This window comes from Myzus persicae, unplaced genomic scaffold (assembly GCF_001856785.1).
Source record: "Myzus persicae strain clone G006 unplaced genomic scaffold, MPER_G0061.0, whole genome shotgun sequence".
In the NCBI taxonomy this organism is placed as follows: domain Eukaryota; kingdom Metazoa; phylum Arthropoda; class Insecta; order Hemiptera; family Aphididae; genus Myzus; species Myzus persicae.
Genome location: NW_019100570.1, coordinates 289275 through 303204, shown reverse-complemented (window position 1 = coordinate 303204; position 13930 = coordinate 289275). Strand labels below are relative to the sequence as shown.

Genomic DNA, 13930 nt, shown 5'->3' with positions numbered 1-13930 from the left:
GGCAATAGAGAATTGAGATCATTATTATTTATTATTGTTAATACTTATTATTGATTGATGTACCTAAAACTCAATTTGACAATTTGCATTGTCACTTATTGTTTGTGACCTCTGTATAGAATTTTAATAGTTTGATGTTTTTCAGTTTTTTTTTTTTAAAACTTAAGTGCATTTTTAATCATAACTTTGAAGGTTTGCAATAAAAAATATTATATTATTATTATGAATACTATTCTATTCAATTTTTTGTAAGAACGTTTAAAATATTGATTATGGAAGAATTAATTTTTACACAGTGATATTGAATGTAGGTTCTTATACAGCTAATTAGTAATCGTATTGTTTTTTATTGTATTTGTTTTGGGATAACGTTGTGTCCCAAAAGTCTGTATGGAGACACAAATGTGGCGTCTTAGAGATGTATTTAAACGAAAATATAATATATGTATATTTTTACTATAAAATATAAAAAAAAAAACCAAAGAGAAACATGTTTACAGGTCGTTTTAATCACATTAACTAACGAATTAAAAAAAAGAACATTATAATATTTAATATTAACTAAACAATAGTGTATATAATGCTCATTATTGCACGTCATAAGCCGATCTTATGTATTAATATACTATGTATAATATACTATGTATAATATATTATAATACTAATCATTATTTATTACTATATAATACAGTTTATTGTTACATAATTAATATTAAGCCTAAATAGTAAGACCCTATCGAAGTAATTAGGCCTATTATAATAAAACGTTTTTAATGTAATATATTACAAAGATGATATCGAAATTACAACCCATTCCAACATAATATATATATTTAATATATTACATACCCTACCACATTGATTGTCTAGCTAACAACGTTTTCGATTATACAACATAATATTAATATTAATTACATTATATAGGTATATATATTTATTTATATAAAAGTATACACGAATTAGAAAAATACACGATATGAAATAGTTTATGGAAATAAATTGTCACGAAGCGTTTGTCCGGCGGTCTCAGCCGGTTGTGGAGTTAGAAAAAAAAATGTGATTTTTCAAAAAAGTTTTTATCACAAAGTAGTAGACGAAGCAAAACCCTGTTCTCACTTTATATACGGTTAACCTATGTAGGTATCATAATAATCTATGTCGTTGAATGCTACAGATCGAGAGAATATTTTTGAACAGAGCGGGTAAAGAAAATAGGTTCAACAAGAAAATGTACATTCTTCATACACATAATAATATACAATTTACATATACACATGTATACATAATACGAATGCAATACACTAATATTCCTATACAAATATTACAAATGATTACAAACAATAATAATAATAATAATAATAATAATAATAATAAATAATATATTATTATGGTTTACATTATAATCTAATAATACAACTTATTAAATCGGTGAAATGTTGTGCAGTTGCTTGTCAATTTCGCACGAGTACGTTGTGTGATTGCGTTTCAGGAAATGGTAAAGTTGTTTGAACGTGGGCCTAAGGTTTTGATCGCGCTTCCAGCATTGGCACATGAGCTCGTAAATCTCGGTGGGGCACAGGTTAGGTTTGGGTAGAAGTACCTGGAAACACAAGTTATTCGATGATAATGATTTAACCATCGGAAAATAATTTATATTCAATTATATTATATCGCACTGCGTACTGTGGGTACTTTATTATTTCATTGCAGTGTAGTAAATAGTTAGGTAAAATGATTATTGATTATAATATATTTATATTATACAGTAGTATTATTTATTCAGTTATAAAGTAAATCAGAAAAACCTGACCGAGCCGGCACGACAGTGATGTGCCAACATTGATTATTAAAAACGACGTGTTATCATAACTCTATAATACTATTGAAAAGCAAAAACAAATATTTAACACCATAGCTGCAGTTTCTTAAACAAGTATTTAATACAAGCAATTAGTGTGACGGATTTATTACTAATTTATTATAACAATTATAACTGACGAGTCTCGAAAACTAGGTATACAAAACATAATAACTTTGGCAGTCATACATTTTCCTACAATATGAACATAATACTATAAAATGTTAATTAATTGAGTAATATTTATTATTTTTAATCAATTTAATAATATATATATATATATTAGAGATTTACTTTTCTAACGAAATATTTCTGATTATTGGACTTATCTAATAAAATTTATAGTTTGGAGTATGATTAAGACTTGACATTTTAATCCATGGCAACGCTTGTCATTATTTAATATTATTATAATATATTAAATTAACTACGGTAAGCCAAGCTCTGTTCAGAATCATTTTCAAACGAAATGATTAATCATTGTTTTAAAATTTAAACACACTCATTTTAGTCACTTTATTTAACTTTTAAATCCCATCAGAAACCTTTTTAGTTTAAAAAAAATATTTAGTTGGGTGTAGCTTGTATGGTTAGGTATGCAGTAAACGTGTAGGTGAATAATAATAATAGATAAAAACTAAACATTGTACACAATCAACATATAAACATTTTTTTATTTTCAAAACCCTGAACGTTTGTGCTGGTTATCGCTATAACAGTATAGCTCCCCTCCTACACGACAAGTTCCGGCCCTCGAAGTTTCGGGTGAAACACGAACACGTAAAACACAGACTAATATAATAAAGGTATATTAAACGAAATAAATGAAGGGCGATACGCCAATGTGCCACGAACACTCTCACATGCTCCTCGTAATAAATCGAATCTTATATAATAAAATAGAAAATACAACACTAAAATTGGATTAGAATGTTTTATACAGTTATTTTCTGTACCAAAATACAAACGAGAACTGCCGAATGAGCGAGTGAGAGTTTATTCAAATTCCAAACATTTCGATAATTCGATAAAGTACTGAAACGGACTACTGGTAAATAATTTATAAAATTTTTCTTTCTGAACATTTTGTCTGCACTTCCGCTATATATAATATGAAAAGGATAATTACTGAAATAGGTACACAAAGCAATATATAGAAATATTTAGGGAGTCCAAAACATGTACATTGAAATTTCAGATAATACTGAATTTAGGTTTTGAAATTTGGTTAAAAATAGGATAAAAAAAATTTTAGGTACAGGATGATTCACCTAGCATGTTCGCCCCCTTTTTTCTTCAATAATGCAGTTATTATACTCAAGATAGGATTTTTAAAATTTTTAAATATACTTTAATACCATATTTTCAAATTCTTGAGATTTGTTGTATAATAGTAGTTAGTATACTTAAATACAAGGAGCGTCTTGTGGACCCAAACAGATACAAACTGATATTCGTCAAACGAGTACCTCCCTTTTTTATATTGTAAATTATTTAGTGCATAATTTTTCTGAAAATGTTGACGTATCAGAATAAATTTGTAGTAGTTTTTGAGATATTTAACTTTGTATTCTAAGGATAATAGATTCATTATAATGGATTTGTATAATATGGGGCTATGGTGATTTAAAAATTGTTGAGATTAATATTGTCACAATCTGGCGGACATCAGTATATTATTATATTTTAATTTTTACAAATTTAATATTGTTTTTGTTATTTATCACCGAATGGCATCGATAGTGGTTGTAGTCTATCAATAACAATCTTTTATTAAACGCTTGGTATAATAATTTTTAATTATCATACAAAACAGTCAATTATTAATTTAATTGGAATTTTAGCCATTTGTGATGGAAAATATTTATGTTGGTACCTATTGAAAATAAATAACTATTTTAAACATTTGTTAAATATTGATGAAATTTTGGGGGGAGGTTTCCGGACCTCTTGGACCTCCCTTAGATACGGCCAGTATACTGTGTATATTTTATGATTACTATTATAATGACATGCAGTTTTAATACATTATACTTAATCTATAATAAAAGGTGTCATCCGTTTTACCATTATTTAGATCTTTTTCTTCAGTATAAGTAATACACTTTTTGTAATTTTATGTATGGTATATAATATAATAATAATGTGTTGTGTGTTGATGGTGCAATTTACTACGTATTTAGTCACCAGCTTAGACTCACTTGTAGCTCTCCTCCGTAGTACATCTGCTCAGCGTTGTGTATGACCTGCTCGTTGGTGAGGTGCGGGAATGGTTTATCTCTGGCCATGTTCAACAGTTCCCACATTGTTACGGCGAATGACCATACTGTGCTCGGACACGTGTATCGATCCTATTTAGATAAATAAAGCATACGTATAAAATTATTCTTACAACCGCATTGCTAGACACGGGTATATTATAATATAGTGTTGGTGGGCGTTAAGAGATGAGAAACGAATTATATCATCATTTATAACGCATGTTTATGTTCTATGCACAATTATAATACCGATTAATTATTTTTATCTATCATAAAATATATTATAATATTACCAGTAGTATGCTTTCCCACGGAAGCCACCGAATTGGTGCCGGAGGTCTGTTTCCGATTTCGCTATAGTCCTTTTTGTAAGCCGGATTGCACACCGCCACGTCGGCCACTTTGATCGAATAGCCTCTTGAAACCAGACAGTTTCTGTTTCCGGGCGAAAAAAATAATATACATTAAACAGATTGCAGTCATGTAGTTGTACAAAACATCAACATCGTGTATAATTTTAAGCATGATAACCATATTTTAGGAGGGTTTGGAAAAACGACTTTAGCTTACCTGGCCGCCAAATCTTTGTGCACCACGTTCTTAGATTCCAGATACTTCATGGCCGATGCGATTTGAGTGGCCATGAACATAAGCGTCGTATACCTACAGCAATAAGCACACTTTAGAACGTGATAATTTATTTTTTACTTAAAATTATGTCAAGAATACAATTGTTTATATTGGTTAGTAAAGTTTTTAACCACCCAATGGTTACCGATTTTTATTTTTTTTTTTACCTTCGAGTAACCATGATTGATGATGTATTTTAGGGAAAAATGTGTCTTAATGGGATATTTCGATATTTGAATTATAGAAATCGTCGAAGATGCCATTTTATAAATATCCGTGTTCGTTAGTTACGATGTTGCTGGGCATTTGGTGAATTTACCACTCAACTCATTAGTCATTGGACACATTAAAGAACATACCAGTATAAACGTATAATCTGATTCTATCAATTATAATAGGTTGGTACCAATTGAGAGTTATTTTGTGTATTTAAATATTAGGAAATTCGCAACATTTTACGCACACATATTATGACTATTTCCTAATTTATAAAAGTTAAACTTCTTTTGAAAACTCTAAATTATATTGAGTTTAAAAAAATAAAATTAATATTGTGATACTAATAATAAGTTGTAGTAAGTATGAAACACTGTATTTTAGACATCAATTTATCATATAAGGTAGTGGTATATATTTGTATAGTATAGTATTACTTTTGGCATAATTTTAATAAGTTAGTAGACGTTATCAATAAGGTTTCAGCAATAAAAAAATATGTTAAACTTTTGCGATTTAAATTTTTTTTTAAAATTTAAACACCAGACGAATTTTTTGATGGAAATGAAATAGAAAATGTGATGCATTTTCACTGTTGTACGGGGGCAAGCCACGGAGGAACAGTTTTTTAGGCGATTTTGAGGAGAAAAAGCCATTATGTGTATAGTTGAGGAAAATGAAGGGTTTGAAAAATTTTAAGTCCCCACAACGAAATGAAGTTTAAATTTAAAAATAATTGCCATTTTACAAAAATCGCTCGGAGCAGTGGGATTTTATAAGATGCCAAAAATTAATCATTTTTTTAATTGTCCGTATTTTTTTTTATATATATTATAGACGGAGACAAAATTAAACTGTTTTTGAAGAATATATTATAACTAATAATTGATAATATTACAACATTAAAGAATAATTAAAGGCTTTTTTTAAAAGGGTTTTGTCTCAGATGCATGTTTAAACTTTAATTATTTATGTTCCACAATCTACATTGTATACTACTTATAATTAGTACCTATACCAATAAAATAGTCGTATGGATATACAATATACATTTTTTTTTTTTATTAATTTAAGGTTTCAAATACAAAAGTTTATTAGCCTAAATATACATATTATAGGATCGAGAACTTTGGAATATGTTTATAAAATAGGTCCAATGAATTTTTTTTTGCACTACTGATTAGTTTTGACTTTGAAGTGTTATGAAAATGCTAATTCAAAAATTACAAAAATTGTCCACTAATAAATCATAAAATATTTGTGTAAGGTTTCCACTTGATATGTTCCAATGAGTAATATGTTTAATATTATTTTCAAGAACTTGACAAACACGAAACAACTGTAATGCAAGATAAATTCAAATTTTGAACTAATGGCGCTTTAGGACTTAAAGTTAGATTAAAACGTTTTAGAAAACGCATTAGAAACGTGGTTTAAAATGACGAAAATTGATTTATTAAACTAACTATATAATTCTGTCAAATTAATATTATAAGATAAACATTATCTATTTATTTCTTTAGTCAAATTTTATTCAAATTTATTATGTACTTACCTAATATACCTAGATGTCTATCGAGATATTTTATGTATTTTACATTTTGAATTATTATTAAAATTTTAAAATATAGTAAACAATACATTTAAAAAAAAATTGGTACATTTTCCAAAACCTTGTATGTTAATTTCTACTTATTATGATATATGACCTATATAACCTATAAATAGTAACTACATGGAAGGTCATCGACTTACGTTAGCGCAGAGTGCGTCCTCAACACTATGACCAGGTCTCCAAGCTCTGCCGGGTATTCAGTGATCAACCACGGTGGCGACTCGTTGGCACACACCCCAAACACACGCACCAGGTTCGGATCGAGCAGGCTGCATAAGAACTTGACTTCCCTGGTCGAGTCGGAGTTGCAAGTTTTGGCCGCCACGCGTCCGTTATCCGTCAAGCGGACGTCCATTGTCGTCTCGCACACGGCCACCTCTCCAAGGTGTGAGGCTCCCAGTTTGCTGACCACGTTCAAACAGTACCGCGGTATCTGCACAATGTCCGCTTCCCGGCACTTGTACACCTGGCCCATGCTGGGACTAATGTTCCACGAAACCGAAGGGGGCGCCATCTGAAAATGTCCGTTTGGTATAGGTTATATCATAGAGTAGAGTGTATAGGAGATTAGATACCTAGATAGGATTTCAAATCTAAGTATGTGCACTTGCGAATGGCCAAATCCTAATTTAAATAGGTAGGAAAGAAAAAACAATATTAAATGGATTATGCGATTCGGACACACTTATAGGTAATGACAATATTAACGACACATGGATTTCTAATGACAAAGATAAAACTTCTAATATTATGCAAGACCAGCGGGGTGCACGACACCTTGACTTAAATAAAATAAAAATATTATTTTCATATTCTTTCGAATTGTATTCATGGGAAGTTAATACTGTAGTGTCTTATCACAAACCAATTAACTTATTTTAGCTCATATACACATATATAGATTAAAAAAATATTTCAACTTCGTTTTGCCCGTATAAATAATAATATTATAATTTCATGTTAGGTATATAACATGTAAAATATAAACCGCGGTACACTAAACCGTATTTGTATATTAATATTTAATAAATTATGGTTACTGATTGCTTGTATAAATTAATACTGAGATAAAAATTTCGGAAAATACCGAACATCATAATTGTATTTGATTTAAATAACAATAACTAACTATAAAACGAGTATATAATATACATATATCACAAATATAATTCTTACAGGTATATAATATAGGTGTATAATGCGAATAATCTCGTATTACGTATATGTATACAGTCCAACTCATTCTATAAACATTTTATGACTGCACAAAAATCATAAGGTATATTGGTATTATAATATGTTTTGTGCGTAATAATTACTTTATCCACGCGATAAAGAATTATAATTTATAACCAATACCGACGCAAATCATTTTACGTGCCTATGTGTAATACGTATAAAACGATAAAGGGATTAACTATTATACTTTATAGTTTGCAGTGGTGATGGTCGAGCTAGTAAACACTGAACTTTCATTGGCTTCATTCAACTTACTATAATTTATTCATTATATTTTAGTGGCAGAGTGTGAATTAAAATTTGGCTTTAAAATCAGTTTCTATATTAAAGACATTTATTTATTTATTTTAAACTATATACAATATACATTATATCATAATTTTTATATTACATTGTAATTTATTTACGGGTGTGGGTGGGGGTAGGGCAAGCCTTGAAAAAAATAAAAATAAAAAATATGTGTGCTGCCTAGGAACAACTGGTACTTTTCTTTAATTTCATATGGGCAATACAACAAACATCATGTACGATATTATGATCAAGAGTTCAATGAAATACCTTCCTATCTATGTTAGCTGTTCCACAATATTATTAATCCCTGTACAACCCTTTATATAACTTGATGTACGGAATAATATAATTGTTATTACACAATGTATACAACTCCTGCTATGTTGTATAATGCTGTACGCATAATACCAGAATAAATAAATCTCATCGTTGTAATTTGTACATATATTATATTGAATATAAATCATTAAGATAAATGTAAAATAAGTTCTAAACAGTTGAATAGTAATATTTATCTTATTATTTTTTTCTATAAAAATAAAAATTGTTTCACCATACAATTAGCTCTGTAGTATAAAATATAAATCATTTAAAAATGGTAAATTCCTATTGGTAAGCACTAAACAGTATTAAATACCGAAAGGTAATAATTTGTGGAAGCTTAATGTTATTAGATTGTTCGAGGAATTGTCTGTAGAAAAATAATATAGATTAAAATTACATCCCATAAATTACGTCTTTATTGCTTTATAGTGGTTTGATTTAAATCCGCTCTTGCGATAATAAAATAGGTAGGCATCTATTACTAGAAACATAATTTGTTCCATTAATATTGAATGGAGATGTCTTCTACGAATAATATAACTTTATGTATTATTTCATAATAATAAAATATTAATGAATGTATAGACTATAGACTAGGTAATAGGTATATATAGGTACCTATATAATATCGATGTTTTTCTTTGTCGTGTATATATGCTTATTGCTTAAGGTTTACTATTATACATTAATATTAAATCATGGGAGTTCAATCAACTATAATTACTAATGTTTAACCTTTTTTTTTAAAAATCTAATGTCGTATAGTCGTACCGAAGCATACTATATATTATATAACATTTTATAATTGTCTCCGAAACGGCGGCACGATTACTGAACAAATATGATATGGAATGGAACAATAACGAAATACGAACTTTGCTGAATTTCAAAAATACATTTGAACCGCAACCGTTGACCATCGGCAGACGAGTTTAACAGACAGCCAACAAAAGCTGCGCATGACTTATACACTACGGTAATGGTCCGGGTGGGCAAAGTTTACACTTACTCTGTGTTTTTCACGGGGTGCCGTGTGAAATCTTTTTCTGGTGGCCGGTACGTCGGTGGTGTTGCACTGGAGGTGTTTGGGCCGAACCGGGGCGTCAACCTGAACCGGCACCGGCGGCGGCGGCGGTTGACTCTGCAGGCTCCGGTAGTGCAACGAAGTGACGCTGTCCCTTGTTGAATATTCGGCGGGCCGGACGTCGATCTCCAGGCTGCTCAGCGATCCGCGTTCTGAGTCGCTGCGACAAAACTCCTTTGCGGAAATCGTGCTCCTCGCGTCTGCAACCGATAGTTAGTTAGGCATAGTTACTTTAGGTACCTGTATTACCCAAGTTTTTTTTACCACTAGCACCACTTGCAGTAAACGAGTTCTCCCAAAGTTGTTTATCACATTTCCACTAGATATTTTTGTCCAACAACATGATATTTGTATTCGTTCACGCGGAGGGGCGGCGGGAGGGTCTTACGAGGTTCTTAAAATGAATTAAGTCGGGTTTGTTTAATATTTGTTATTTTTAACGGTTTAATAATATCTTATGTTTGAAATTGTATTCCGTCCTCCCGCAGATCTATGAAAATAAATTTGCTCTCTCTGTCTTTACGCGTGACGAACCATTCCGAATACCCACGATTGGTCTCAACCCGATCAGATTTTTGTTGTGTTCTGATTCAAATCTGTTTGTCCCACGTACCGATAATAATCGTATTCAATAGCACGATACAATAGTTTGTACATATATTACAGTAGTTTTACACTTTATTTCGCTGTCGATTTACCTACACAGAACAAACGAACGAGAGAGAGATGTACACCGGGAGAATTCATTATTATATTGTTTCCAAAACACGAATGGCTTTGTTTAATTCAAAAGTTTTACCCCGCAGTAACAGGTACGCGTATTAGTGTATGTGTATATATTTGAAATATTGTTTTGATGTTAAATATTATATATAAAATAATAAGGACGTGTGATGTTTTAAGATCGTATATGTGATTAATTATTATACACTGCAGTCGCTGCTTAGCGAACTGTATTGTTCTCATATAGTTTTAGGGGGAAAAGACGCCGCACACAATAATCGGATGCTACGGAAATAGTTAACAGCAGCTTATTTTTTTTTTTAGTCGGTAAAACGGAGGTAAACATTGCGAGGGATGCAAAACAATTGTTCAGATCTCAGATGTTGTGAATGCTATATTTTTATTATGAGAGGCGATTTTTTCAATTCCTACGATTTTATGTAGGCATAGTTCAAAGTTCTTTAGAATTATGACTCTATATTTGGGCAAAATATTTTTTCTTCCTTTTTGTCGTGGTGACAGGAAGCGGTTTTTAACAAAATTACAATATTGTTGAGAGATTGACCAAGAAAATGAGCCAACTTCTCGATGAGTAAGGCGTATAATAATATGTTTAATGTTTTTATACTATCGCTATATACCTTTGCTACTGCGAATCGTCTCGTAGTCTTTGCGTGCTAATAGTGGCGTTTCGTAAACAACGTGTTGTGATTTGTCGTAAGCATCCGACGCGAAACTGTCGCTGCGCATCTGTTCACCAACCACCAACGGGTTTTCGGTGATGTGCCGATTGCCACCTCCGATACCCGAACCGTGGTTATGGTTGTTGTTGTTATTGTTACTAACGCCGGTAGTGTTGTTGTTGTGCGGTGACAGGTTCATGAATATGTCCTTCATGTTGATGGCCACGCCAAACGGCTTTTTGAATATTGATGTGCTGATTGTCTGATGCTTCTTACGGCGGCTCAGAGCTAACACAATGGCGCAAATTCCAAGCAAGATGAGTGTGGCTGCCGTCAGCACGCCGATGAGCACTTCCACCAGCCCTCCACCGGTCCTGTCATCCTTTTCCTTGTGTGCAGCTGTTAACATGGACGTGTATTACTTAGTGTACAATGTTTTTTGCACGAGATTTACACGCTTATAGGTATTTATTGCATTTTCCCGAAGTAAGAAAAATAGTGTTCATCCCTTATGGATGCAGGGAATGTATCTCCCCAGGGGATGCCATACGAATAGACCATCCCTGCGGGATTTCCCGTCTAAAATGGAACCCCCCGTAAATGGTATCTCGCTAGCCTGGGAAAAGGTGTAGGAGTGAACTTTTTTTAGTCCAATTGCACTCTGGTTAAAAAGGTTATGTTCAAATTGCATTCGTGTTTGAAAAAAGTTCTGTTCTGATTGCACTCAGATCGGTCAGTCGAAAACTAACATGTATACAACATTGTCAAAAGTGCAAATGAGAACCTTCATTTTTATTTTTAAGTTATTTCGTTTACACACGATTATCTTGCAACGTATTCGTATACTAAGGAGTTAAGGACTTACAATTATTTTTAAGTAAATATTTGTATTAAGTAACAAACTGAATAAAAAATCCTGCGTTTTCAGACCCAAATGCAGTTAGACTTACTCAAGTGTAATTCGACTATCCTACAGTACTGATACTTGATGGTCTGTTCATCTCATAGACATGGTTAATGCACGATCCCCATCCTAAAACGGATATCCGTTCCTGTTGCTGTTCTACAGACTTTTGCCAAATTATCGTACTTGTCTAGATCAAAATAACAGACCTCTTGTGGAAGAAAGAGTAGGATAGTGGTATAGGAACCTCTTGCTCTCACCGAATAAGGCGTAAGACGGGTGGTGTGCTTTTAAGGGTATAGTGGGAAAAATGAATAAAAAAAAAACGATATAATATAACGACGGCCGTTCTACAGCAGGTATTCTCATATATAATATATATATGTACTTCATAGCTGTTTTCCTAGTCTAAATATGGAGTCAGTCGTCCCTCCTGGGATCGTGCCTCATTAATAAATGATGCCACCCAATCCACTTCTACCGTTACTTTACCACCCCACCTAAGGTAAATCGAATAATAAAAAAAAAATAAAAACAACAACGGCCACATGAATATATTAAAAACACTTACTGGTGTCGGGAGAGTCCCAAGGCGGATCCACCGCTCCTCCGACTAGCTGCTCGTCCTCGAACGGCGCGTCCGCGTCCACCGTCACGTTCTGAGCCAACGGTTCTGCACAAAAAAAAAAATAAATAAATAAAAAAAAACCGAGAGCTGAGAAATAAATTCCACAAAAAACTCGTACAATATTCAATCCGAAACGAGAATGCGATTTGTGGCGATTTATGCGTGCGAGTAAACGCGACGGACACTCTGTAAATCATTGCGTACCATCCCGGGGACGGCATCCTCCGTTTCTTCTTCTATCTCTCTCTCCATCATATCAAATAATATATACATAAGGTAATAAATTACATGCACACGACCTGCCTTTGTGTGTATATACGTACGACGGTAGCGGATTTGTCGACAAATGATTTGAATGAAAAAAAATATTGACACTCGTTGCTGAATATATTGTGAATTGTATCGTACGCGTGATGAACAAAAACCATATTATGCAGTCGTCGAGAAATTAGTACGCGTTAGAGCGCATGGTGCGTGTGATTTAGTTTGCATTGTGTATTATACTACAATTATATAATTACTGAAATGGTTTACGAACAACAACAGCTCTCTATATTGTCGGGGCTGTGTATTAAATTGTCGGTGATTGTATTAAATTGAGGCTGTTCAAGAGAGGCTGTAGTGCAAAAAAATGAAATTAAAAAAAAAAAACTTCGACGAAAAAGTAATTAACTTTTAATAAACAGTAAATTATATGCAAAAACAGTCAACTAATAATGACGTCTATCGAGTTTTTTTTTTTAGTACGTCGTGGTTAGATAATTAAATTATTACATTTTTTTTTGTAGATGTTCCATGACGGTCTGCCAGAGTTAAAAATGTTATGCTCGCGTCAAGTAGTTATAATGATTAAAATAATGAAAACAAATACTGAATTCCAAAATCCCAAAATTATGAAGTTACTCGACGCGCGGTTTAGTCATTTTTTCTCTTAGTTTCCCTACAGTTACTATTTTAAAATACCTGAGCTCACACTCATTCCGTGCATTCCTCGTCTCTACGTTGGTCCGTCCGTCAGTGGAAATTAACATTATGACGCTATTATTGATGTAAATAATACAAATTGCGCACCTATTACCTATAACACGCTCTCACATCATACACATTCGCTGCCCGCTACAAAGTCGTCGCTCGCGGTTTTTTGCGGTCTTTAGGGGTGAACTGCGACAGTATGGATGATGTTGGGGGTTGCGGGGAGCCTGCATTTAAATAAAACCGAGTCCGCTGTGCCGGAAATAAATAGCTTCATAAGACGAGTTCCTATATATACTTTCGCATAATCCCCGCCCCATAAATAACCCGCTTATAAAGAACGAGAGAGGTATACCCGGTACTCGGTCATAACTTATACACCCACACACACACACACACACACACACACACACACACATATGTATGGTATGTGTATATTATGTTTGTGTACGGTACTCAGCGGTCGAATAAATGATTCAGCTTTCGTACGTATTGCGTGTGC

General features: G+C 32.5%; 1 protein-coding gene across 4 annotated transcripts in view; it reads right to left on the bottom strand.

Moving 5' to 3' along the window:
• Positions 1-487: 487 nt before the first annotated feature.
• Positions 488-13930, bottom strand: part of LOC111033531 (discoidin domain-containing receptor 2-like) — a 159851-nt gene continuing 146408 nt past the window's right edge. For 3 of the 4 annotated variants that reach the window (XM_022314325.1, XM_022314340.1, XM_022314332.1), the window contains 8 exons: positions 12400-12501; positions 10883-11323; positions 9444-9718; positions 6721-7094; positions 4690-4782; positions 4413-4554; positions 4060-4209; positions 488-1600 (listed from right to left, as the gene is read on the bottom strand). In XM_022314325.1, the coding sequence (XP_022170017.1) occupies positions 1421-1600; positions 4060-4209; positions 4413-4554; positions 4690-4782; positions 6721-7094; positions 9444-9718; positions 10883-11323; positions 12400-12501 (1757 nt within the window). In that variant the 3' untranslated portion in view covers positions 488-1420. The remainder of the gene's footprint in view (positions 1601-4059; positions 4210-4412; positions 4555-4689; positions 4783-6720; positions 7095-9443; positions 9719-10882; positions 11324-12399; positions 12502-13930) is intronic. The other variant, XM_022314317.1, reaches the window with a different exon arrangement.